The sequence below is a fragment of the Petaurus breviceps genome, unplaced genomic scaffold (assembly GCF_028583685.1).
Source record: "Petaurus breviceps papuanus isolate PSGF00001 unplaced genomic scaffold, PetGlider_PUasm1.0 138, whole genome shotgun sequence".
Taxonomy (NCBI): domain Eukaryota; kingdom Metazoa; phylum Chordata; class Mammalia; order Diprotodontia; family Petauridae; genus Petaurus; species Petaurus breviceps.
This window is the reverse complement of record NW_027185694.1, coordinates 15878077-15903479: the sequence shown is the minus strand read 5'-3', so window position 1 is coordinate 15903479 and position 25403 is coordinate 15878077. Positions and strand designations below refer to the sequence as shown.

Below are 25403 nucleotides of genomic sequence, written 5' to 3'. Positions count from 1 at the left end.
ACATTACACTTTAGGTTCTAGTGAAACTAGCCTACCTTCTGTTCCTCCAAACATCTACTTCTGTGCCTTTGCATGGAGGTTGTTGCCCATACTTGCCCTTCTCACTTCTTTTAGAATCCATTGAGTCATTCCAAGTTTTACCCCTTAAAGGTCTTTCCTGATCTCTTATTATAAGGGTACTTTCCCCCAACACCCAAATTACTTTGAATTTACTTTGTATATGTTTTCTATTTTGTGAGATGGAGCACCTAGTATAGGATAGCCAACTGGCTTGTGAGATAGACACTCTGCTTCTGATGCCTACTTCTTGCAGGCCCTGAGCAAATCACTTGACCTCCTCAGTGTTCTAGGCAACTTCTATGACTGTAAATTGCAGAGAAGGCATTGGCTTACACAATGAAATCACGGGGTTCTCTCTAGCCTGATGTTTTGTATTTACTTAGTGTCTCTGGTTCAGGGGTGGGAAACCTGCAGTCTCAAGGCTGTGTGGCCTTCTAGGTGCTTGGGTGCAGCCATGTGACTGAGTCCAAGTTTTACAAAACAAATCATTTTATTAAGGGGTTTTGTTCTGTGAAGTTTAGATTCAGTCAAAGGGCTGCACTTCAGGACCTAGAAGAGGTCTAGTAGCCTCAAGGCCAAAGGTTCTCCATCCCTGGTCTGTGTTGTTTCCTGGTAGAATATAAACTCTTTAAGGGCAGGAGCTGTTTTCATTTTTTTTCTTTGCACCTCTAGTATTTGCACAGAGTTGGAATTTAATAAATGCTTAAATGATGTAACCTAAAGGTCAAGGCTGATTTGTGATACCATTTCATCTCTGATGTTACAGTTAGTTAAGACAGAATAAAACCCTAAGACTTGGGGTCTAGAAACAGCACTCAATTTTGGCGCTTCTAGGTGGTATGGTGGATAGAGTGCTGGGTCTCCTCTTCTTGAGTTCAAATCTGGCCTCAGATGTTTAGTAGCTGTGTAACCCTGGGCAAGCCACTTAATCCTATTTGTCTCAGTTTCCTCATCTATAAAATAAGATGGAGAAGGAAATGGCAAACCACTCCAGTATCTTTGCCAAGAAAACTCCAAATGGGGCCACAAAGAGTGGGATTTGACTGAAAATAACTGAACAAGATTAATCTTGTTTTTTAAATTAATTTTAATTTTATTAATTTATTTCATTTTAATTTTTATATATGTATATATTTATAAAATATATATATAAATATACATTTATTTTATTTAATTTTATTTCCACTGCTTGCAAAAATATTTAATTAATTTTAATTGATTCTAATTCCAGCTCTACTAATCTTGTGACACTGCATGTGCTTTGGGCCTCGATTTCCTTACCTGTAAAATTGAGGGGTTAAACCAAATGATCCCTACCATCTAATGCACTGAGAATCTGATTCCAAGCTTCTCAGGACCACTAGGTCATCCCAGGCTGAGACAAGCAGTAGAAGCATGCATGCTTCGGCTAAATTGCATTTCCCTTTTTATGAAGTGCTGTTACTAAGGCGATAATAAACGTTAGCATTTATGTAGGCCTTTAAGACTTTATAAAATGTTATAGGTCGTGTATGCATTTGGGATCTCCATCTTTTAGATGAGGAAAATGAGGTTCAGTAAAACTACCTCGTCCTCCAGATTTCCAAAAGAAAGAGGCGTGAGATGCAGAGGAGGAAATCACGTCGATCCTCAAGCACTGTACTCGGCGGTCCCTAGATAGCCTCAAGATGCTCAACAACGGATCCTTTCGACCATCGATTGGCTTCCCCTGAATCGGTGACACGGTTTCCAGTCGGAGGACTGCAGACCAACCCGGAAGTGCCTGTGAAGGTCCAGCTAAGGGGAGCCTTTCTACGGGTCCGTGCGGGCTCCACGTAAGACCTATTCCTACCTGATTCCCTCCTCTGCTGGCCTGCTCCCTGCGTCAGTCTCTAGAGCCCGGGCATGGTCCATATGTACCCGCCTCCCACGCTATATTATTGTGCTTTCAAGGAAGTAGACTCTGACCTGCCAACGCATGTGCGGTAAGCGAGCCGAGGTCACGCGCTTTGTTAGATTTTTCTCCAGTCGGATTCCTAACTCGCGCGGGAGCCCCAGACTAGCCGCGTATTGGTCGGCGAGCTTTTGTCCCACCCCGCCCCCATAATCGCCCGGGCGCTCGATGTCTGCCAAGTTCGTCAGAGTGATGACTGCTGGCCTCCGGTACCTCAGTCACCCGGCGCGTCGGCCCCTCCAGCGGCCCCGTAACCGCCCTCATTTGTCTCCCTCAAGGTCTCCCCCCAGACCCTGACGGAGCCGTGACTGAAAGCCCCGCTTATTTTCTGACGTAATTCAGTTCCGCAAACTTTTTCTCAAGCGTCTCCTCCGAGTCAGGTACTGTGTGCGCCAGCCTGGGACCGGGGGTGCCGAGGGGGAGTCGGAGACAGAGACAGACCCAGGGCGGTCCAGTGGAGGACGGAAGGGCCGCGCAAGGCTTCCGAGGCGAGGAACTAGCCAGGGGCCCTGGGCGTGGAGGGAAGGAGAGACCGAGCAGGAAGGGCCCGACGAGGGTCCAGGTTGCAGCTGCTGCAGCGGGTGGCACAGGAGCCAATCCTCTAGGGAGGAGGGGTGGTCGGGGGAGTGAAAGCTGTGGGTGCGGGGCCTCGGGCTGCTGGAGTAAAGGTACCAGGATGGGAGCAGGCTCAAGCAAGAAGCCCGGGACAGCTTTGAAAGCTACAGGTTGCTAAGTGTATTTAAAAGGAAAAGCAAGTGCCTGCTTCCAGACAGAGAGGTGATGGACTGAATGAGACGCTTCTTTGGATCTGTCCTACGCTGTATTTGTTAGAAGGGTTTAGTTTTGTTTTCCCTCTGCCAGTGGAGGGAGGAATTGGATGGGAAAGAAAATAAATGCTTGATAGTTGTAAAAGAAGTTTTTAAATAAAAAAGCAAGTTGTTCACATAATAGAGATATGCAGTTACATATGCGATCCTTTTTCTGTTTATACTATGTATACAGAAATGCTCTATTTATTTCGTATTTAACTTCAGAATAGAGATTCTTTTGGGAAAAAAACTTGTAACTGCAGAAAAAAAACACAAGCAGTGGGATGAGAATAGACTTGTTTGGCTGGAACGTAATTAAAGGGAAAAGACTATCATGAGATAAGGCCAGAAAGTTAAGTTAGAGTTAGGCTGTTGAGTTTCTTTTGCAAGCGGTGGAAAGCCTCTGAAGTTTTTGACTAGAAGATGACTATACCAGAACAGTATGGATTTGTCAGCAAAGAAAAGCCTTTTGCACAGCTGTCAGCATCAAGAATACATCAGAGAGTGGATGCAGGAATTAGAGTTAGAAGGTTATTTCAGTAATCCAGGTAAAAACAAATAAAGGTTGGAGCCAGAATCAGCAATACAGTAATTATCACCTATGTTAACTAACATCAAGTCTCTTTGTATCCTAGTAACCAATTATCCTCCATGTCCATTTAACCAGCACATTCCTTCATTCATTCATTTATTTTTGCCTGGATTACTGAAGTAACCTCCTAACTCTAATTTCTCTATCCACTCTCTGATGTATTCTTGATGCTGACAGCTGTGCAAAACGCTTTTCTTTGATGACAAATCCATACTGTTCACATGCTGTTGTGGTATAGTCGTCCTCTAGTCAAAAGCTTCAGAGGCTTTCCAAGCAAAAGAAACACAACAGCCTAACTCTTAACAACTTTCTGGCCTTATCTCATGATACTCTTTTCCCTTTAATTACATTCCAGCTAAACAAGTCTGTTCTCATCCCACTGCTTCTGTGGGTTTTTTTTTTTTTTCGATTAAAAGCTTTTTTCAAAAGAATCTCTATTCTGAAGTTAAGAAAATTTAGCTATCCCATCCTGCTCTTAGGAAAGCCCTTACTGACTGGGCCCTCCAATTTCCCTTAAAGGTGGTCTGATTTTATACCATTAAAGAGCCTAGAAATGACATCTGAGACAACCCCCCATGGAAAGCATTACTATTCTTTCTTTCTTTTTCTTTTTGTTTTTTTGGAAGGGAGAGGGCAGGGCAATTGGGGTTAAATGACTTGCCCAAGGTTACAGGGCTAGTAAGTGTGTCAAGTGGCTGAGGCCAGATTTGGACTGAGGCCCTCCTGACTCCAGGGCCAGTGCTCTATTTACTGTGCCACTAGCCGCCCCTATTCTTACTTCCTTAATGGTCCCTAAGACTCGATCTCTTTCTTTTTCTATGAACTTTCAAATTGAACTATCCAAAAGCAGCCTTTGTAAGTTTGGGGCACTTGAGGCTAAATAAGAACCCTAGAGAGCAGGTCAGAAATGATGTGAGGATAGCAGTGGTGCCATTTTTTGTAGTCTGCTAATTGAAAATAAATATTTGCTGATGTTATTAGAGACCCTTTGGAGTGTGCCATTTCAATAAAATCCTCATGTTTTCCTTGAATGAGCTGCTTTCCCAGATAAAAATCAGTTACTCATCTCCATAAGGGTTAATTACCAAAGTAAGTTTTGCTTTGCCAAAGGCCTTGGAAAATAAATGCAACTCTAAATACTACTTCTGTACCTAAGGGTGCTGGTAATGATGGTTTTGTTTTGTTTTTTTTGCAGATACAGATAAAAGAGCCCTTGCTGAAGTTGTTGATTGGGCCTTGCAGGGAGGCCCTTGAATTTCCTTCCTGAGCCTCAGTTCCATGATTTATAAAATCAGTATATGAAATATCTGCTTACCTCTTTGTAGGACTATTGGGAAGATTAAATGAGAAAATATATTTTAAAGTGTTTGGTAAACCTGAAAGTGATATGTGCATGCCAACTTTTTTTTGTGGCAGTGTAGTGGAAAGAATCACATTATATAATTACAATTTTAAGCTCTTAATCCTATAAAATTTAGCATCTTCCCCCTCTCCCCCCCCAAAAAAAAAAAAAACTGACCCAAGAGTAAAAGATAGAGACTGGATCTTTGATATCAAGAACTCATAGAAGGGGAAAAAATCCTTTTACCAATGCAGGCTGGCGTCTCTGCAGCTTAAAGTTTGAGAGAGTTGTCTAGGGCTCCAAGAGATTAAGTGATTATCCTAGGGTTACACAGCCACTGTATATCAGAGGTAGAACTTGACCATGTCCTGACTCCCACAACACCATTCTATCCTATATGTCACATTGACTCTCAAAATTAAGAACCAGATGTCAATCAAGAAATGTTTATTAAGTGCCTACTATATTCCAGGTGCTAAGGGAATAAACTAAGCTCTAGGGATACAAAAAGAGGCAAAAGACAGTCCCTGCCCTCAATTACAATCTAATAGAAGAGACAACATGCAATTAAAGATAGACAAAACAAGCTATGTACAGGATAAATAGGAAATATTTGAGGTTAGGCACTAGAATTAAGAGGGTTTGGGAAAAGCTTTGTGTAAAAGATGGAATTTCAAGGATTTAAAGGAAGCCACAGAAGTCAGCAGGCAGAGTTGAGGAGGGAGAATGTTCTGGGAGTGGGAAATAGCTAAAAAAATTCTTATGCTGCAGAGATTGAGTCCAGTGGATCACATGGTACTCGATGGGAGAAGGCATAGAAGACTGGAAGGATAGAAGGGGACTAGGTTATGACTGTCTTTGAATGACAGAGCATTTTTATTTGATCTTGGAGGTGACAGGGAGTCGCTAGAGTTTATTGAGTAGGGGTGTGACAAAGTTGGACTTGTGCTTTGGGAAAATCACTAAAGTGGTTGAATGGAGGATGGATTTGAATGGAGAGAGACTTGAGGCCAACCAGCATTCTACTGAAATAATCCAAGAGTGAGACAATGAGGATCTTCATTAGTGTTGGTAGTGTTGTAGGAGAGAAGGGGGAGAATTTAAGAGATAAGTGGCAAAGTTGAAATAAATAGGTCTTGGAACAGATTGGATATGGGGGAGTGGGAGGTAGTTAAGAGTCAGGATGGTTCCTAGGTTATGAGCCTGAGGATTTGGGAGAAGAAGGTTGCTTTCTATAGTAGTACAGAAGGTGGGAGTGTGGGGATGAAGGATTTAGGGGGAAAAATAATTCTTTTTTTTGGAAGATAATGAATTCTGTTTTGGACTTACTGAGTATAAGATGTCTATAATAGGACATCCAATTCAAGATGTCTGAAAGGCAGTTGTAAATTCAAGACTGGAGATCAGCAGAGAGGTTGGGGCAGGGTAGAAGATTATCAGCAGAATTATCAGCATAAAGATGCTAATTGAGCCCTTGGGAGCTAATAAGATCACCAAGTGAAGTATAGAGGGAAAAGAGAAGAGAGCCCAGGACAGAAATTCTTATAGACAGTGTCTTCCTAAATGCTTCAGTATTTCAACATCTTAAACCAGATTCCATATTTTCATGCTGATTGATATAAAACAGTAAATTTGTATCAAGCCCAGAAAACAAAGTACAGAAAATCTCAGTTTGGACAGTGGTAGGGACAGATTTTTTCCAGGAGCTTTTGTGTGTTGTTTTTGGAATATGGTGTTAATGTGACTTAAAACCTGAAGAAGTTACTTTGAAAACTATCTTTGAATATGGTTATGATAGAGTACCTGTGAAAGTAAAAGCTCTTTTTAGACAAATTATTTATAAATATTAAATGATAACTGTGCTGTATGGAAATCATAAATGTTAAAACATAGCCTACACCTATTTTCTGCCTTTTATTCTTATAATGGCTTTCTTTTAAGGAATAATTTATAACAGAGCAAATTAGTAAATCCTTAGAAATGCCACATAATAGGTAATAGAGGAAACTTCCAGCATATAATGGCTTTATGTGTAACTGGGTTAAGTTAGAGTTGTTTCTATTGAAACGTTATAAATAGTGTTTAGGTCCCCAGATTAACTTAAAAAAAAAAAACCATTAGAAAATAAAGAAAAAGTAGGGAAATAATAGAATTCAATAAAGTTGTTTTTAGACATTATCTTACATACTTGTCTGTGTATTATTTACATTTTTGTATCTTTTCCATTTCCATAGCTCTTTAAGAAGTCTCTCCCAGCTGGGAAACTAATGTTTTATACCTCTTTGTATTTCAGATGCCTAGCATGGTGCTGCATACATAGAAGGCATTTCCTTAAAGTAGATTTAACTGAACTATGAGTAGTAAAAGACAGAAAAGGTGGGAGAAGGGGGTCTTAGTCACAAGGCTAACATAGCATGTTCTCTAGGCATCTCACTATTTTGGTTGCTTTTGAATGCTCTCTAGTGTTCCTCCCAAAATGTGGCACCCAGAACTAGTTATACTGTTGCATTTGTGGTCTGACCTATGCAAAGCTCCTTCCTTGTGTTTGCCTCTTTTGCTCTTTGATATATCATATATGCTCATCATGTTCTTTTACTTGTGTCTCCTAGTTTGTACCGTTAACCCAACTACACATTTGAGAGGGTTAGAGGCACAGGACCCCAGCAAATGTGAAAAACTGTGTTAAGACTAGCCTGCTTATGAGGCTATGCTGTCTCCCACATATGAAATAGTATACCTGTCTTCCATTTGTTTATTTCAAACCTCAGCTAAAGGATAGGATACTTCCATCCACAAAGTGAAATAAATCTTAACTCCCTAGCCATGTCCAGTCTGAGCCCTTAAGTTTTTCTTCTCTTTTCTGTTTATGACAGAAACTTGGACTACAGCATTGAAAATGGTCAGTCCTAATCCCCAAAACATAACTCAAGAGTACTGAGTTACTGAGCATCAGTTTCATAGGTTGTATCCCCATGTTGACCTACCACTTTTGATTTGCTTCCCAGTCAACACACAAAATCTAGAGCCCCATCCAGGTATCTTGAAAATGTGAGCCAGTTTGTTACAGAGAATGTGGATCAGCACAATTCTGTGTGACATAATAGGAAAAACAAACAAAATATTTATTTTTTTTATTATTGGGCCTTATTGGGTCAGTTATACAGAGATTATTGTGAAGGATGTTCTTATGAGTTGGTCTATATGGCTTCCAAGGTCCCTTCCAAATCTTAGATTCTACGTGAACCAAGCACTTGAACATATCAGAGACAAGCATGATTCAGTGGAAAGAACACTGGATCTGGAGTCAGAGGGCCTTAGTGCAAAGCTTGGCTCTATCTGACACATAGTAAGTACTTAATAAATGCTTATTGATTGTTTGACATTTTTAACGATCTTGTAATTTTTCCAACTTCCAAATGTTCACTTTCTTTAAGTGGAGTATACCTGAATCTGATCATTTCTACCAATCTTGGGTCTACCTAATGAGCTTACTTATTTCATTTTATTTAATGCCAGTTTTGCTTAATATCCATTACCAACTTCTGAATTGCTTAACTTAAAAAATAATTACAACTACAACTGAAGAAAATAATTTGATTATACTTTTGCAAGTTGAAGTTACAGGGCTATCCCCAAGCAGAATTTTCAAGTAAGATTTGTTTTTCCTTATATACCCTCTCTACTTTCACGAATTCCCTTAAATTTTCTTAACTATACTAAAACTTATTTTTTGAAAGAATATCTGATAGATTGGCAGCTTGTATTTGCAGTGTGTTTACATCTTACAAAATATTCTCCTTATATGACCACTGATAAGGTTGATAAGGAGATTATATAATTCTTTATAGATAAAGCTTCAGAGACATAAAGCCACTTGCTCAGGTCATATACCTAATAAGTATCAAGACTAAGATCTTAACCAAGGTTAGGATATCTATCTCTGTATCTACATGTGGAAATCTACATATTATATTTGTCTTCAGATACAGCATTCTTCCCACTGTATTAATTTGCTTTGGTGATGTATTCTTTGTGAATGTTTAATTACAGTCATTTGGCATTGGGCTCCTACTTAATAAAAATTGAGCACCCTGCTAGGTGCTATTTAGAATACAAGGAGGTTTAAGATACAGTCTCCACCCCCAAGGAACTTACTAGTTAAGGAGATCAGACATGACAGCAAATGCTACAGTAGATCAGAAAAGGAAGAGGCTGATGAGTTGGTCCAGGAAGAAGTCACAAAGGTATGATTTGACCTGGTTCTTGGAGAATGGTCAGAAGTGCTGAGGAAAGGCATTTCTGCTAGCAGGTATAGAATGTGAGAATTCTCATGACTGATTTAGAGACTAGACTGGCTAATAGAATTTGTGGGTAAAGAATATCAAAAATACTTTTAGTACTTTGAAGCTTACAAAGAGCTTTCCTTATGGCAAGATTGTGGGATTGAGTTTTTACTTGTGTTAAAAGAGATTCCTGAAATACAGGTGATATTTTATGATAATAGTTGAAGGATTTAAAACTTCTTTATCTGCCTTAGCTCACTTGATTCACCAGCTCTCTGGGGGTAAGTAAGCACTACAATATTCTAGTTTTCCTATTGAGGGACTTGAGATTCAGAGAGATCAGCTGGTGAGTGTCAGATGGGATTCAAGTGTAGGTTTCTTGTGGTTCGAAGTCCAGTGCTGCCTCAGTGTTGACCTGTATGTAGTTCTTTCATGTTTGCTAAGCACCTTATTGTACGCTTTTATTTGATCTTTATACCAGTTTTCTCACAAGAGTTCTCAGATGTTTCTTAGATCCATTTTATATTTGAAGAAACCAGTCTCAGAGTTTGTGACTTGCCCATGCTCATTGCAACAGCTGCTAAATGGGATTTGAACATAGATTTCTACAGTATAGCACCTTTTCTGCTATGTCATGGCACTGTTCTAACATAGGACAGAGCTTATTTCCCTGAATCCCTGTCATGCAGCTGACTACCTCCCATACCTCCTAATAGGCGTTCTAGGTGATTATGAATGATTTTCCATTCTTATTATATACTTTTCTTCCTTGTGTTATCTTTCTATTAGCTTTCCATTCCCCATGTATTTATTTTATTGGGTTTGTTTTACCACATTACCTAGTCTTTTTTCATGTAAGTACCTGTTCAATAATCACACATTAGTCATCAACTTCTGGGGAATAGGAGAGACTTTTGTTTCACACCTATTTATAATCTTGTACATAGGTATATTATATATTTGTAACCTTGTATATTTATTTATTTAAAAGCAATTGGGGTTAAATAACTTGCTCAAGGTTACACAGCCAGTTATTTCTGGGTGTGGTGCTAAGTGTCTGAGCCCGGATTCGATCCCAGGTCATCCCGACACTGGGGCTGGTTCTCCTACTTGCGGTGCTACCTGGCCACCCCACCTTGTATATATAACCTATGTATATGAGAAACAGTGTTACATAGTGGATAGGTAATTGACTTTGGAGTCAGAGTTCAAGTTCTGTTTCTGATACATACTAGCTGTGTGACCACAAGGAAGTCATTTTGTCTTTGCCTCTTAATGCTCCTGACTGCTTTATAAGACTGAAAGTCATAGCTGACCTTTATCAATGCAAGGAATTTCTCCACAAGAATGAAATCAAAGGTATGAATCAAAAAAAAAAAAGAGTAGGTAATCTAAACTCATCTTGGGTTGCAGATTAAATTGAGGTAAATAAACATTCAATTCAGAATTTAGTAGTAAGATCTTTTCCTATCTTTGGAGGATGCCACGATTATTTAGAGATCTCTAATCTATGAGTGTGTCATTAGAATAAAATTGGTTATTTTTGGCTTGTTTTTGACAGGGTAAAGGGCTACATAGAGACCCCTCTCTACTGGACTTACCCTTACCCAGGGATTTATACAATTTTTTTGTGTTACAGTTTTACCTTAAGTGAATCCTCAGCAAGAGGAAAGCATTTTCACCAAACTCATAGAATCACAGTAGTTCCTTTTCTCCTCATGGGTGCCACTGTTTCTCCCAGGGGCCTATATTATAAGAGTAATTTATAATACTACACTAGGTGGGGCTTAGTAAGGGGAAAGGCTTCTAGGTTCTCTTGGAATCTAGTAGTTCTATCTTACTACTCTGACTCTGTTGATCTTTTACTGGGAGATCCCCTTTGTTTACAAATTAAAAAATTTCAGAGTAGGAAGGGACATCAGTGGCTCAAGTCTTAACTTATACTATTCAGTACACTTCATTATGCCTACTGTGTGCCAGGCACTGTGCTAAGCACTGGGGATACAAAAAGAGGCAAAAGACATTCCTACCCCTAAAGAGTTCACAATCTAATGAATATCTCCTGAAAAGGAATCCCCTCTACAACATATCTGAGGAATGATTGTCCAGTCTTTGAAGATCATCAGTGAGGGGGAACTTTTTTTTCCCTGAATCAGACCATTTCATTTTGGGATAGCTATAATTATTAGCTATTTTTTCTTCAGATGATGTAAAAGTGTCAGTTTGTGTCTGAGATTTCCACCCTTCTGCCTTCTGAGACCAAGCAGAAAAAATTTGAACCCCTTTTCCACGTGACAGCCCTTACAGTATAGAAGAGAGCTATCATAGCTCTCCAAAGTCTTCATGCTCAGCATTTTCAGTACCTTCAACCAGTCCTAATGGCATGAGCCAGAAACTCCTTGCCACTTTGGTTACCCTTCTTTGGATATTCTCCACTTTATCAATGTCCCATAAAGTGTAGCACCTACAAGTAATTATGATGCTCCAAATGTGATCTTACCAGGGCAGAATCCAGTGGGTCTATAACTTCCTCATTCTCTGATTCTGTAGTTGACCCCAGACAGAATTTCACATTTCATGTAGCCATCCACCAGGGCCTACCCAGCTAGGCATCTTGACTTCTCTCTTCAATCAGATTGGGACTGCCAGAGATCTGTCCCTCACCCCCACCCCCTTTACCTAGGAAGAATGAATCAACTTAGCTTTGGAACTTTGGTTGGGAGCTGAGCTGTGATGATTGCTGGGTGAGTGAAAATTGACCCCAACCCTCTATATCTGGCACATCCCAGTCTGCCATCCACAAGAACACCAGGGCCTATCAGTGAGAATATCTTGCCACCCCCCCTATAATCCCCCACCCTTCTAAACCCTTACTTCCTAACTATTTCTCTAGAAAAAATCAGATCAGTACTACAGTACATTGCTAGGAAGGTCCTAACAAATCTCCTGCCCTGTGACTTCACACACACCTGTAACTACTTAGACCAAAAATTTTTTCTCTATCATTCCCCTAATTGTGATGTATCTCCTTGCTTGAATGTAAACTCCATGAACACTTTTGTATTTGTACCACAGCAACTATGCAGTGTAGCCTCTAGTAGGTACTTAGTAAATACTTGTTGATTGATTCTGTGCCTGATTTATTTTAGTCTGAGATGACATTTACTTTTCTGACTGCCATATACCAGTAACACTAATCACCTTCAGTTTTTTTTTCAGACAAACTTCTCTCTAGCCATACATCCTAAATTTAAGACTTGTTAAGTTGATTTTTAAAAAGTATTTCAAGTGAAAGACTTTATTATCCTTATTCAGTTTCATCTTAACCAGATTTGGCCTAATGTTCTAAACCTGTTGTGATTTTTTTTTGAATCTCTACTTTGTCATCCAGTGTGTTAGATATTTTTAGTCAACAACATGAATTAAATGTCTTTATGTTCAAATCACTGTGCTAGACCCTGGAGGTGCAAATAGAAAAGTGAGACAGTGGCAGCCTTCAAGGAGCTTACATTTTACTGAAGGGATACAACATAACCACCGATTAAAAATGTTACATATGCAAAATAAATACAAAGTTATTTGAAACAGGAGCTCAAATAACTAAGGAAATTATCTCTAAATCCAGTAAACATTCTATCTGAGCCTTTAAGTCATTGATAAAGATGTTAAATAGCACCAAGCTAACTACAGGTCCCTGGGTCATTCCACTAGAGATCTTGAAAAGGGACTCTTATCCATTAATGACTACTCTTTGAGTCTTAACATTCAACCAATTTAGACTACACCTAATTCTGTTGGCTAGTATACATCTCTCCATCTTGCACGGAAATGCCATGAGCAATTTGATACAGGTTATATATGCTTCACATAGGTTTCAAAGTTTCTTTGGGGTGACTAGAAGGAGAATTCAGGTGCTCAGTAATGTGAAGACTATATCCACAAAAACAAAATAAAAAAAGATCCATGCTAAAGAAATATAGTTATGAGGAATAATTTGAGTTTCTTGTGTCTCAGCATGCAGAAAGTTGGTATATACTTCAGGAAGATATACTGACACTTTTCTTTATTTTGTTGTAGCACTCAAGATGGATTTTTTAGTTCTTTTCCTGGTTTACTTGGTCTGTGTTCTGACTAGTGTTTTGCTGCTCTGCATATATTCCAAAAGGACCCATATCTTGGCAGGAGAAATCCTGACAGATGGATCACAGGTAATAGATCAAACATAGATTTTTATTATGGGGAGAAATATATTTTCTTTTTGTTGTTGTTTTGTTTTTTCTTTGCTTTTTGGAGGGCAATTGGGGTTAATTGACTTGCCCAAGGTCACACAGCTAGTTTTCGTGTTAAGTGTCTGAGGCCAGATTTGAACTCAGTTCCTCCTGACTCCAGGGCTGGTGCTCTACTCACTTCGCCACCTAGCTGCCCCGAGACGAATGAGTTTATTAAATAATTGCTCCTGAACTCACCAGTTTTTCCCAAAGGCTAAAGAGATTCTATTTCTACTATTTCATACATGTCAATATGTGGAATATATGTATTCTATAAAGTTAATTATAGACTAAAATACCATATAATGATACTTATTTTTCCATTACTTTAATATAATTGAATGTCTTCCTCTAAAAAGAAAACCAGAATCTCATAAACTTAAGGAAGTAGTATTAGAATCCCCTGACTTTGTCTTCAGTCAGTTTTTCCAGATGTCCTCTAACATTGCTTCTCAGAATAAGTCTTTTCAATAGTCAAATTACATATGTGTGTATGTATATATATGTTTCTGCGTGTGTATAATACATATGTGTATATATACACTCAGTTCAACGCATGAAACAGTATGAGAGTAGGACAAAGAGTGAATCCCAAAAGGTTCCCTCTGCTCAAGTAGTGAAAAAAAAATTAAACTTGCTGCCAACAGAAATTCACCCTGGATTCTTGTTACCTATGACTTGTCAAGCCTAAACTGATATCCAGGCTGGATTATACATTTATTTAAATCTTGGAGAAAATCCCAGAAAATCTATGAAACTTCCTTATGTTAGGGAAAGGATGTATTTATAACTCCTGACTTAACTGATTGAGTAACTTGTAAAATGGTCATTTAGTATATCATTGTTTAATTGAGAAATAAAACCCAGATCTCTATGCTCTCTATTTTGTTCCATGCCCTTGAACCAAGCCTAGAAAAAAAAAAGAGTAGAATTGGGCATATCTGGTATGGCCTTAGTATTCACCAAGACCTGCAGAGGAGAAAGAATCTTAATTTAATTTAGGAGGCACAGTTAAAACATTTTCAAACACAGTTTTGGAATAAATGCTGTACCTTTTATCAAAGATAATGTCAACGTGACATTAATAGGATATGCATTGTGAACTGTTTACATGTAATGTCACATCTTCCCACATGTTAAGACCTCTACATGAGCAAAATGGAGACTTTTTAGGATTGTGCTTTTCTTTTTTTTAATGCCATGATGCATTTCACTTCACAGTAGCAGTGCGGATAAACAATATTTTTCATAGTGTTACCAAACATATCTCTTATGCAGTTCAGGTTTCTTATTATCATTTGTGATGGTAGGTTTGTATTTGGTCCTCCCTGCACAATTATGACCCATTGACTATTAAAACAGTGCCTGGAGTAAGGGTATAGTTTGCAACCAAAACAGTTTTTATTCATGTAAAACTAAAACAAAGGTTTCAATCCATAAATCATCAACACCATGCTTAACCAAATAAACTAGCTAGGCTGTAGGGTTTATGATGCTCTGTAAGGGGAAGGGAACAAGCATTTATTAACTACCTGCTATTTACAAGGCATTGTACTAAGTGCTTTATAATTATCTCATTTGATCCTATAGCACCCCTAGGAGATAAATGCTATTATTATTCCCATTTTACAGTTGGGGAAACTGAGATGGATAAGAGGTTAAGTGACTTGCCCAGGGTCACACAACTAGTAAACGTCTGAGGCCAGATTTGAATTCAGTGATTTCATGTGCAGTGCTCTCTCCACTGAGCCCCCTAGCTGCCTCCATAACCAGGACATAGCATACAGCACATCAGAAATATGGCAGCATCAGGTGTGGCTAGATGGGAGAAGTTATGAATAATTCAGTGGTAGAATATTTATCTTCCACCAAGTATGTAGGAAGAAAGTGCTATTTCCCCTGGTATAGTAGAAAGCCATAGGAAACCTGCAGTAAAACTTACTGCAATAAAAATTCCAGCCAGGCTGTTTGATTTCTACTTGACTAAATTAAGAAATGTATTCCTATCATTCATTTGACAACTAGTTAAGTACTTGAAGAACTGTTGAGCATATGTGTACTGTACCTACTCTCTCAGTACCTCAACTCCCAAATGAGCCACAGCTTAAATGACTTTAAGGAGGACAATTTCTTTTATCTCAGTTTTTGTTTTGTTTTACTAGTTTGCTTATTTGTTTTATGTTCTCTTCTGTAACAAGTTGTTACTTGGATGAGTCTACAGTAATAGCTTCAAATTCTGGAAGGATCAACTGACAGGAACCAGTAAGTTGAAAATGGAAAAGAAGTAGGGAAAGTCATGCCCCAAAGTGGCAAACACGTGTAGAAGAAATTCAGTGAAGTTGCTTTTAGAAACTCAGATAGAAATAAGAGATCCCTTTGGAAAGACAAAAGTAGATACAGCTTAGAATAGAACACAGTAAGGAAGCTTTTCATAAAAAAGATGAACAAAAACAATATGTGGGTCTTAAAAGATAAAATACTGATCAGGGAGGCTAAAAAGGAGTTCATCAGCTATCACTGATGAATAAAAAGAACCTTGATATACCTTTGTTTTTTGGTGTGGGTTTTTTTTTTTTTTGAGGGGGAAGGCAGGCAGTTGGGGTCAAGTGACTTGCCCAAGGTCACACGGCTGGTAAGTATTAAGCTTCTGAGGTGGATTTGAACTCAGATCCTCCTGACTCCAGGGCCAGTGCTCTATCCATTGCTCCACCTAGCCACCCCTATACCTTTGTTTTCAATAGATGGAGATGAGGGCCGGTAACAGAATCTGTCTTTCTCTTGATTTCTTTTCTCTGGAAATCCTTACATGATGCAGAGTTGAGTCATATTCTTGCAGAAGGGAACTAAACAGAGGCAACATGGTATAATGGAAGTTATTTTGATTTCAGACAGTGAAAGTTAGGTTTGAAATATTCCTCTGCAAACTTACTAGCTGACTGACCCTGGGAAGTCACTTGACCCCTGTGGGCCTCACTTTTTCTACTTCCCCAACATTCTCATATACATCCTCTTCCTTTCACTCATACAGCCAACCCTTTAGACTCTCAATCACCTCTCACCTCACCTACAATAATTTCCTAACTGGTCTCCCTGCCTCAAGCCTCCCTCCTGCTCAGTAGCCAAACATACCTACCTATAGTATGGGTCTGACCATTTTGCTGTCCTACTCAAGAATCTTCTGTGACTTCCTAATGCCTCTAAGACAAAATGCAAGCTCTCCAGTTTGAAGTTTTTAAAACTTCACAGTTTGTCTCTAGCCTGTCTGGAGAGGTAATCTAGACATAGTTCCACCTTTCTTCCTTTTATACATTCTAGCTTTCCACCAAACTAATCTACATGCTTTTCATTTAACTTTCTATCTCCTGTTTCTCTATCTTTGTGCAAACCATTCTACATGGCTCACAACCCACTGGCTCTCCACCTTTGCTTTCTGGAATCCCTAGCTTTCTTTAAGGCTCAATTCAGATTCTGATTCCTCCAGGAAGTCTTACCAGATCCACTAGTTGTATCACAAACTTTTTCAGTCTCTGACTTACTCTTAATAGTGGTATGGAAGAAAACTGGAAGGGTCCAGATGTTTTCAGATCCTAAACATTGAACCAGAGAACTTTAATAATTGTTCTGAAGTTCATCATGTTAATGATATATAAGCCTTCTGTCTTTTTTTAAACTCAGCTTCAATTTTCATTGTGTTGGACTTCTTGTGACCATTTAGAAGACATTTTTCTACATGTGCTTCTTTCAGAGGCTCTCTCTTGCTTCTTATTCCTTCACTTCTCATGCCTCTGTAGTGGTTTTTAATTGATGGTAAATTGCTTTTTGGGAGGGCTGGGCCTGCCATGGAGCCTTCCCAACAGCTGGGGCCGGGGAGTAAGTCCTGAGAAGAGGTGAGGTAGGAAAGGGCTACAGATGGTGGTAACCTTGCCACCTGAGTGCTGTGTGGTGAAGCAGTCTAAAGGGAGATTCTGATTAGAGCATCTGTCCAGCTGCTGGGACTGCCCAGCCAAATACTACTTCCTCAACAAAACAAAAGAAAAACAGTTCGCCCACAGAGATTCTTGGTAAATGTTTGTTGAATTTCATCAGCATTATTTATAGCATGTAGCACACTCGCTTTTCACCTTTATAAGTGGATTTGTTCCTCCAAAATACTATAAAAACAAAAATTCATAGCTACAAAGAGAGATGAAAGTGGGACGCTTTATTCCAAGCTGTAAATAAGAGAATCCACCAATGAGAAGCTCTCTTATGTAAAAATTTCATTCACTTGAGAAGACAAAATCTGGGGTTATTTTTAGAGGCTTTGGGGTAGATAGAATGTTGAACTTGGGAATTAGAAAGATCTGGTTTCAAATACCACTTCCCAAATGTACTAGCTATGTGACTGGTCAAGTTACTTAGGGAAACTGTGGCATAGAGGAATTATCTGTGAAATGAGGATAAACTGGGTTGGTACAAAGATTAAGTGAGATTAACATGTAAAATGCTTTATAAACCTTGTGCTATTTGAACCATCATTTATTATTTTTCTTTTATTTGTGTTTCAGGTATTTTCACGTTTTATGCCAGGGTGGCTACAAAGAACTACACAAAGGGCATTTCATTACCTCTTTCATACACGGTATTTAGTCATTACAGCTTTTACTTATACTTTTCCTGGCTTCATTTATTAGTTATTGTTTTCCATTTGCTTTGGGAATGTCGCTTAAAGACTTTTTTTTTTATCAAGAACTACTCTTAGATGCTGGAACTTTCAGAAGTTGCCAACCAATTTATTTTATGTTTTTTAGAGAGCCAAGAGTTACGAACAATTCAATACAATTCAACAAATTTATTTCTTAAATTTTTACAATGTGCTAAGCACTCTGATAGGAGCTAGAGACGTAGAGACAAAAATGAACCAGTCCCTGCCCTCAAGGAGCTTACATTCTAATGAGGAGATACAGTATGTACATAAATAAGTATCACACAAGGAATATTGAAGTGTGAAAGAGGATTAACCACTGGAGGGGGTCAGGGAATATTTTTCTTTTTTTTACCTTCAAATTTTTAACATTTTTATTTAAAGTTTTGAGTTCCAAATCCTTTCTCTTCCCTCCCTCCCCTTACAATCAGATGTAACTTATACGTGTGCAGTTATATAAGACATTTTCATATTAGTCATCTTGTACAAGAAGACTCAAATAAAAGAAAAAAATGAAAGAAATTGAAAAATAACATGCTTCAGTCTGTATTTGAACAATATCAATTCTTTCTCTGGAGGTGGATAGTATGCATCATCATTAGTCCTTTGAGATTGTCTTGGATCATTATATTGCTGAGAATAGCTAAGTCATTCACAGTTCTTCATTGAATGATATTGCTGTTACTGTGTACAATGTTCTCCTGGTTCTGTGCACTTCACTTTGCATCAGTTCATGTAAGTCTTTCCAGGTTTTTCTGAAATCATCCTGCTTGTCATTTCTTATAGCAAGATAGTATTCCATTACAGTCATATGCCACAGCCTGTTTAATTATTCCCCAACTGATGGGTATCCCTTTGATTTCTAATTCTTAGCCACCACAAAAAAAAAAGCTTCCATGAATATTTTTGTACAAATAGGTCCTTTTCCTTTTGGGAATATTTTTTCACAGAAAACAGATGACACATAAGTTGAACTATGAAAGATGATAAAGTTTCTTGAGTAGAGGACTTTGAAGCATATCTGTTTAAAAGACCAGAATTGAGTAGGAGCTTTGAAATATAAACACCAGAGTCAAGAGAAACCTAGAAAAGTAGATTAATTTGAGTAATTGGAAGGGGCTGCATGATGATGTAATGCTAATATTTTAATAGAGGGAGAAGAAGCAAATACCCTTTCATAACATTAAGGAGAGTGTTGGGGGAGTCAGATGAGAAAAACAGATGAACTAGGGGTGGAGGGGAAGGAAATAGTAGGGGTTGGTTCTATTCTAAGGACTTTAAGAAAGGAAAGAAGAAGGGAGGGTAAAAAACAGTGTAGAAAGGAGGAAGAAGGGTGAGTAGAACTTACTATTTCTCATTAATTGGGATCTATGAAAAGAGTTCTATAGACTTGGGAGAAAGGGTAGGGTAGGGGATGGGCATCAGGTGAATCTCACTCTTATCTCAAGTGAATAAAAGAAGGGTGAACAAATGCACAAACAGGTATAGAAATTGATCTAACTCCGAGGGGAAAACAAGCAGGGATCGAGAGGGGAAATTAAAAGGTAAGATAATACGAGGAGGGAATAGTCACAAACAAAACAAACTCCTTGAGTCTGAAGGAGGGAATTTAGAAGGGAAAAAATTAGAAAAGAAAAGAACTGGAATCTAACAGGATGCATTAGATTATCTCTTAGACAGTTGAACGATGTCAGAACAAATTATGGTGGGTGAACATAGTGGAATATTATTGTACCATGAGAAACGATCAAAAGAGATGGTTTCAGAAAATACTGGGTAATATGAACTGAAAAGAGTGAAGTGAATAGAACTAGAAAATAATCATACAACATTATAAACATTGTAAAGAAAAATAACTTTAAAACACTTAGCTCTAATCAATTCAATGACCAACCTTGACAAAATATATTACTCTCCTGCTGACAGGTGACAGGTGATACCCACAGGCTGCAGAGATCTAAATTTTGTATGTGGCTATGGTAATGTTGATTCATTTTGCTTTAATATGCTTATTTGTTATGAGGCTTTTTTCTTTTCTTGCTTTTGGTTTTGAGTTGAGGAGGTTAGCAATAAAAAAAGGCCATTGAAACATTTTTTAAAATGCACATAAGAGAATGGAAGGAGATTCTGAATGAAGCTCAGATAAAAGGTACAATTTTGAACATAAGAATTTATATAATTTAAAAAGCAAACAGTTTGAAATAGAAATTCATGGTGTTATATAGAAATCTACTTTTGTGTTCTGTGTGTATAGAAATGCTTTTTTTGGTGTTAAAATTGAAAATTATGTATATATGTACATGTATATATTATATATGCATATGTATATATATACACACACACATTTATACATACATACTTAAATGGAGAGGCTTGAAACAGGCAAGACAATTAAAAGATTATTACAGTAGTCCAGATGAGAGATTATGAGAGCCTTAGCTAGGGCGATGGCAGTATGAATGGAGAAAAGGGGGAAAGTGTGACATATGTTATGGAAGTAGAATTGATAAAACTTGACAACTGATTAGACATAGTGAGGGAAGAGTCACTGAAAACTGAGTTTACAAACCTGGGTTATTAGGAGAATGGTGGCGCCCCCAACTAAAATAGGGATGGCTAGAGGGATAGGTATAGGTGAAAAGATAATGAATTGTATTTTGGACATGTGGAATCTGAGATAGAGAGGTTAGCCTTGAAGCCAGAAAGTGCTTGGGACAGGTTCAGGCTTAGACACATACTGTGTCATCCTGGGCAAGTTGATTAACCTCTCAGTGCCTAAGGCAGCTCTCCAAAATGACAAGTTGCAGAAAAGGTTGCTAACATGCATTCATAGAGTGAGTTTTGTCATACAAGAGTTCACCATGCCTTTGAAATCACAATTCTAGTTCCCTTTCCCTAATAAATCCAGGAGAATATTACTGAACAGATAGAATGTGATAGGGGCCTGGAGCCCAGAAGAGAGCAGATTCCATTAAGTGAGAGAAGCCACATTACAAAGGACTGAGAAGTGAGTAAGGATAGGGGAAGTGGAAATAATGAGTACAACAGTAGTGTCATCTGGGCCCAACTGGCCTCTAACCTGTGGATAACCAGAGCTGAACAGAGCAGGTTAGAGACAGGAGAGTTAGGAATCCAATAGAAGTTTAATTTCAAAGTGAGGAAGACTTGTAAACAAGGATATGTGTTAGGGCCCCACCCCTAGTGGGGGGGCCTGCTTTAGTCAAACAGTATAGTGTAGCAACAGTAGTGAGGTACAACAGCAACAGTGAAAGTCTGTTCATAGCAGGACTTTATGTCTGGGCCTATTGGTGCTTGCCCAAACTCAGGGACCATCAGTTCCAGAAGGTGAGCATAAAGGAGTGTTGTTATGACAAGCTCAGGGTACAGCTTGCTTGCCAGGGCATAGCTCTGGAAAACAAGTGGGTTGTTTTTTTTGTGATAATTATGGAATGCAATTGACTGTTACTCACTATGTCTAATCAGTTGTCAAGTTTTATCAATTCTACTTCCATAACATATGTCACACCCCAATATATAATATTTGCTATTATATATTGTTATCTGTTTTATAACAAAATATACCTCATTAAATATTTAAGTTTTCAAATATCTGTTTTTATCACATCCTTTTAAAAGCCCAATTCATATTTAATAACAATTCTTATTTAACAGAATCAAGTAACAGTCAATTGCATTCCATAATTATCACAAAAATCATTGATCTTATTATATTTGGAATTTTAAAAACACTTTAGAGTTATCAGGCATGGAACGATTACATTCAATTAAAGAAATAATGTAATGCTTAGTATATTCCAGTCACTGTGTTTATGCACTTTACTTTCATTGTATTATTTTGATCGCACAACAACCCTGAGAGGTGGGTTTTTTTCCTTTTACAGATTAGGAAACTGGGGAAAACAGATAAGATAACTTGCCTAAGATTACACAACTAATACATTTCTGCAACTGAAACATAATTCAAGTTTCCCTACATTTTCCCAGCATCTTTTCCCCCAGAACCTTTAGAAATCTGATCTTGAGATGAGGATAAACAGGGAGAGGGAGAGAGGGTCTTTGAACTGGGGGAATCACAGAGGATCTTTTTTTTTTTTTTAAACAATCATTCAAGGAAGGGTTAACAAGAGGTTGCTATAAAGTGCAACTTGTTTGCCAGTTTTTTTCTTTTTTCACTGGGATTACTTTAAAACTAGCTACCTTCCTTCATTGCCCTAGAACAGTGAAACTATTCATCTTGCCATTTACTTTTAAAACTTTTATAAAATTTAATCCTTATTTTTCCTTAAAACAAATTCTACAGACTGGTACCCCCAAACTTACTAAGATATTTCAGAAGGGAATGAGTTCCTGGTACCCAAACTCTAAGGAGTTCTCCCTTGTAATCTTAAATTGCTTAATCTTAAAACTCCTTAATCTACTAAGGTGTTTTTAGCAGTTTTACAAACTTTTACTATTTGACTTTATTTCTGTAATTCCCAGATAGACAAAGCTGACATGACAGAAAAATAAGTGTCTTGCAGATTTTTTCTTTTTCTCTTTTCTTATAAACTATATCTGGGGAAAGCCTAGTCCTACTTTTTCTTCAAGTATGAAAGTCTTTCCCAGTGTTCTAAATTCTTTGGTTACAGTCCTTAGAAATTTTTCTGACTGGCTGCATTTTAAATCTTTCAAAGTAACAGAATCTAGCTCACAACACAAACATGACACAGACATTTTACAAAGACACAAACCCAGAAAAGATGACAAGACAGATACAAACAGGCAAATAATTTTAACTAAGTGCTCAGTTATAATCCATTCAGAGGTGCATGGGTTACCGAAGTGTGCAGTTTCAACTTTACAGAGGCTTGTAGTTTAAGAAAGGATATCTTTACCAGAGTGATCTCAGACAAACTGGGTCATTGGAGAAGCCCTGGAGTTTTCTTCACAAAGGTGGGAACTTAGAAGATTGGAGTAGGGACAAGGACAGAGGATTCACCAGATGAGGTGTGGGGCAAGGGGACGGGGGGGAGGGGGAGGTCAGACTCTGGAGAAATAAATGTCCTGTAGCACCTAGTCTATTCCCACTGATACTAGAAAGTCCAATAACCCAGTTCCATGTCCAGTTACACTTCTGACACCAATTATTGTCAACTGGGCAGAACTGGCCTCTAACCTATGGGTGGCAGGAGTTGAACAGAGCAGGCTAGAGACAGGAGAGTCAGGAATCAAACAGAAGTTTAATTTTAAAGTGAGGGAAATGACTTGCAAGCAAGGACATATGCTGGGGTGACACACTTTAGTGTGACTGAACCTTGAGGCACAACAGCAACGGTGAAGTAAGGTTGTCAAGTGACAAAAAGTAGGGCCTCATATCTGGGCCTGTTGGTGCTTGCCAGAGCTCAGGGACTATCAGTTCCAGAAGGTGAGTACAAAGGATTGTTGTTATGCCAAGCTCAGGGCACAGCTTGTTTGCTGGGCCTTAGCTCTGGAAAACAGGATGTCTCCTAATAGTATTTTGACAATAACTAGCATTTGTATAGCACTTTGAGTGCAAAGCACTTGACATGTTATCTTATTTGATCCTCACAATAATCCTGTGAGGTAAGTGCTCTTATTATCCCCCTTTTACAGGTGAGGAAACTGAGCCAGAGTGAGATTAAGAGATTTACCCAGGATCACACACAGCTACTAAGTGTTTGAGGCAGAATTCAAACTCAGATCTTCCTGACTCCAAGTCCTTGACTGTATCCTCTCACCCACCAAGTGGTTGTCCAGACAGCATTCCCTAGGAGTTTGGCTGTGACAGGGAAGAGAGATGGAGGCTGCTAACTCAAGGAGATGGTAAGAAGTAAAGAGCTTTTGAAGGACAGGGATGACTTGGTCATTTTTGTAGACACTAGGAAAGGAACTAGTAAGATAGGGAGAGATATGGTTTTCTAGAGTTGGAGGGGAAGGGGGATGATTGCGGGGCAAATCTGCTGGAGAGGGAAAAGGGTAGGATGATGATCAGGGTAGCCTTGGTGAGGAGAAGGGGGGTTGTTAATTGACTTGGATGATGTTAATTGACTTGGAAGTGGGGAGGTCAAGGTCCTTAGCTAAATGAATGAGTGGAAGAGCTGGTGTAGGTTTGAGGGGGGAGAAGACAGTTTAGAACAGCTGCTGCAGGGAATGTGATAGAGAATAAATTAGGGAGGAGTAAAAGGATTGCCTTACTGTAGTGACCTTAGTAGGTCCTTTTGAGATTAGATAACATAAATTTGCAATAGGCCAAGGAACACAGTTTTGTGACTTCCTTTAGCTCTATTCAGAGAGGTTTGGGTCCAGCTTGCGAAGGGAGGAAAGTGCTTTTAGAGTAGGGGTTGTAGCTTGGGAGAGTACTTTAGGATAGAAGTCATGGTGAGGATGTAGAATAGGTTTAGAAGGGATAAAGCATAGGGAGACATGGAATGATAGGAAGTTATGGTCAGAGAGAGGATTTTTTCAGAATTATTAATGATGAATTTGAAAGACTTGTTAGGAACTAGGTCAGGTGTTTGAAGGAACATCAACATATTTATATAAACATAAGGGCAGTAATTTTAGTGGAAAGAAATATTCCGGAACCAAATAGTTTGGAGAAAAGAGATACAGGAAGAGAGGAGCTTTGCTAATAGTCAACCAACAATATATTTTTAGATATGTTAGATAGCCTGTTAAGCATAGAGGATACAAAGAAAAAGCTAAAACAGCCCCTGCTCTCTAGGAGCTCACATTACAATGAGTAAGATAAAGATCTATATAAATAAAGAGTAAATGGAAGGTGAGATTGTTGGTCCTTTTTTCCTCAGAAAGGACTCTGACATCAGGGAGCCGATGCTGTGATATCCAAGTGAATTTTATTTAAGTGAGGGAAGGCTATGTGAAGTCGCCAGCTTCACTTCTCTAAAGCCATCTGGGCCCAGTGGTAAGATGCAGACCAGGAAGACTGGAGATGTCCTTGGATACAGTGGGAGACCTTGGCCTTTTTAAGTTAAGGTCTTTAACGGGTTTCAGTTTGAGGCAATGCCCAACCAGTGATTAAGGCTAGGTAAGAAACAGAGCCAGAGAATGACTTTTTTTACCTAGTCCAAAAAAAAAAAAAGAGAGAGAGGAAAAAAAAAATCAGTCCGGGAGGAGAAGATTCTCAGGGTTTTTGGCCAAAACAGAAACAATTGCTATTTACAATGTCTCTGAGTCAATCTGGGTCCAAACAATGACCAAGCAAGGGTTGGCCTGGGATCTATTGTTGGCTAGTCAATGAGAGCAGAAGTGTTTAAGTCATGGTCCTTAAGAAAGAAAAGTAGCCTATAAACCCCAAGATATCTTGGGAGGTTTCAGCCATCAAAATTTATATTACGTTGGGCAGGCCTCCTGGAAGGGAGGGAGGGAGGGAGGGAGGGAGGGAGGGAGG

General features: G+C 38.7%; 1 protein-coding gene and 1 long non-coding RNA gene across 8 annotated transcripts in view; both read left to right on the top strand.

Moving 5' to 3' along the window:
• Window positions 1-1023: 1023 nt before the first annotated feature.
• ZDHHC4 (zinc finger DHHC-type palmitoyltransferase 4) overlaps window positions 1024-25403 on the top strand; it is a 46184-nt gene continuing 21804 nt past the window's right edge. The window contains exons 1-3 of one of the 7 annotated variants that reach the window (XM_069106211.1): window positions 1024-2024; window positions 13097-13227; window positions 17835-17908. In XM_069106211.1, the coding sequence (XP_068962312.1) occupies window positions 2018-2024; window positions 13097-13227; window positions 17835-17908 (212 nt within the window). In that variant the 5' untranslated portion in view covers window positions 1024-2017. Of the gene's footprint in view, window positions 2025-2052; window positions 2374-13096; window positions 13228-17834; window positions 17909-25403 lie in introns of those variants that run through there. The other 6 variants (XM_069106174.1, XM_069106190.1, XM_069106182.1 and 3 more) reach the window with 6 other exon arrangements.
• LOC138175705 (uncharacterized) lies at window positions 2372-4776 on the top strand. Its single transcript, XR_011172070.1, has 2 exons — window positions 2372-3013; window positions 3840-4776. It is a non-coding gene; the product is annotated as an uncharacterized lncRNA (long non-coding RNA).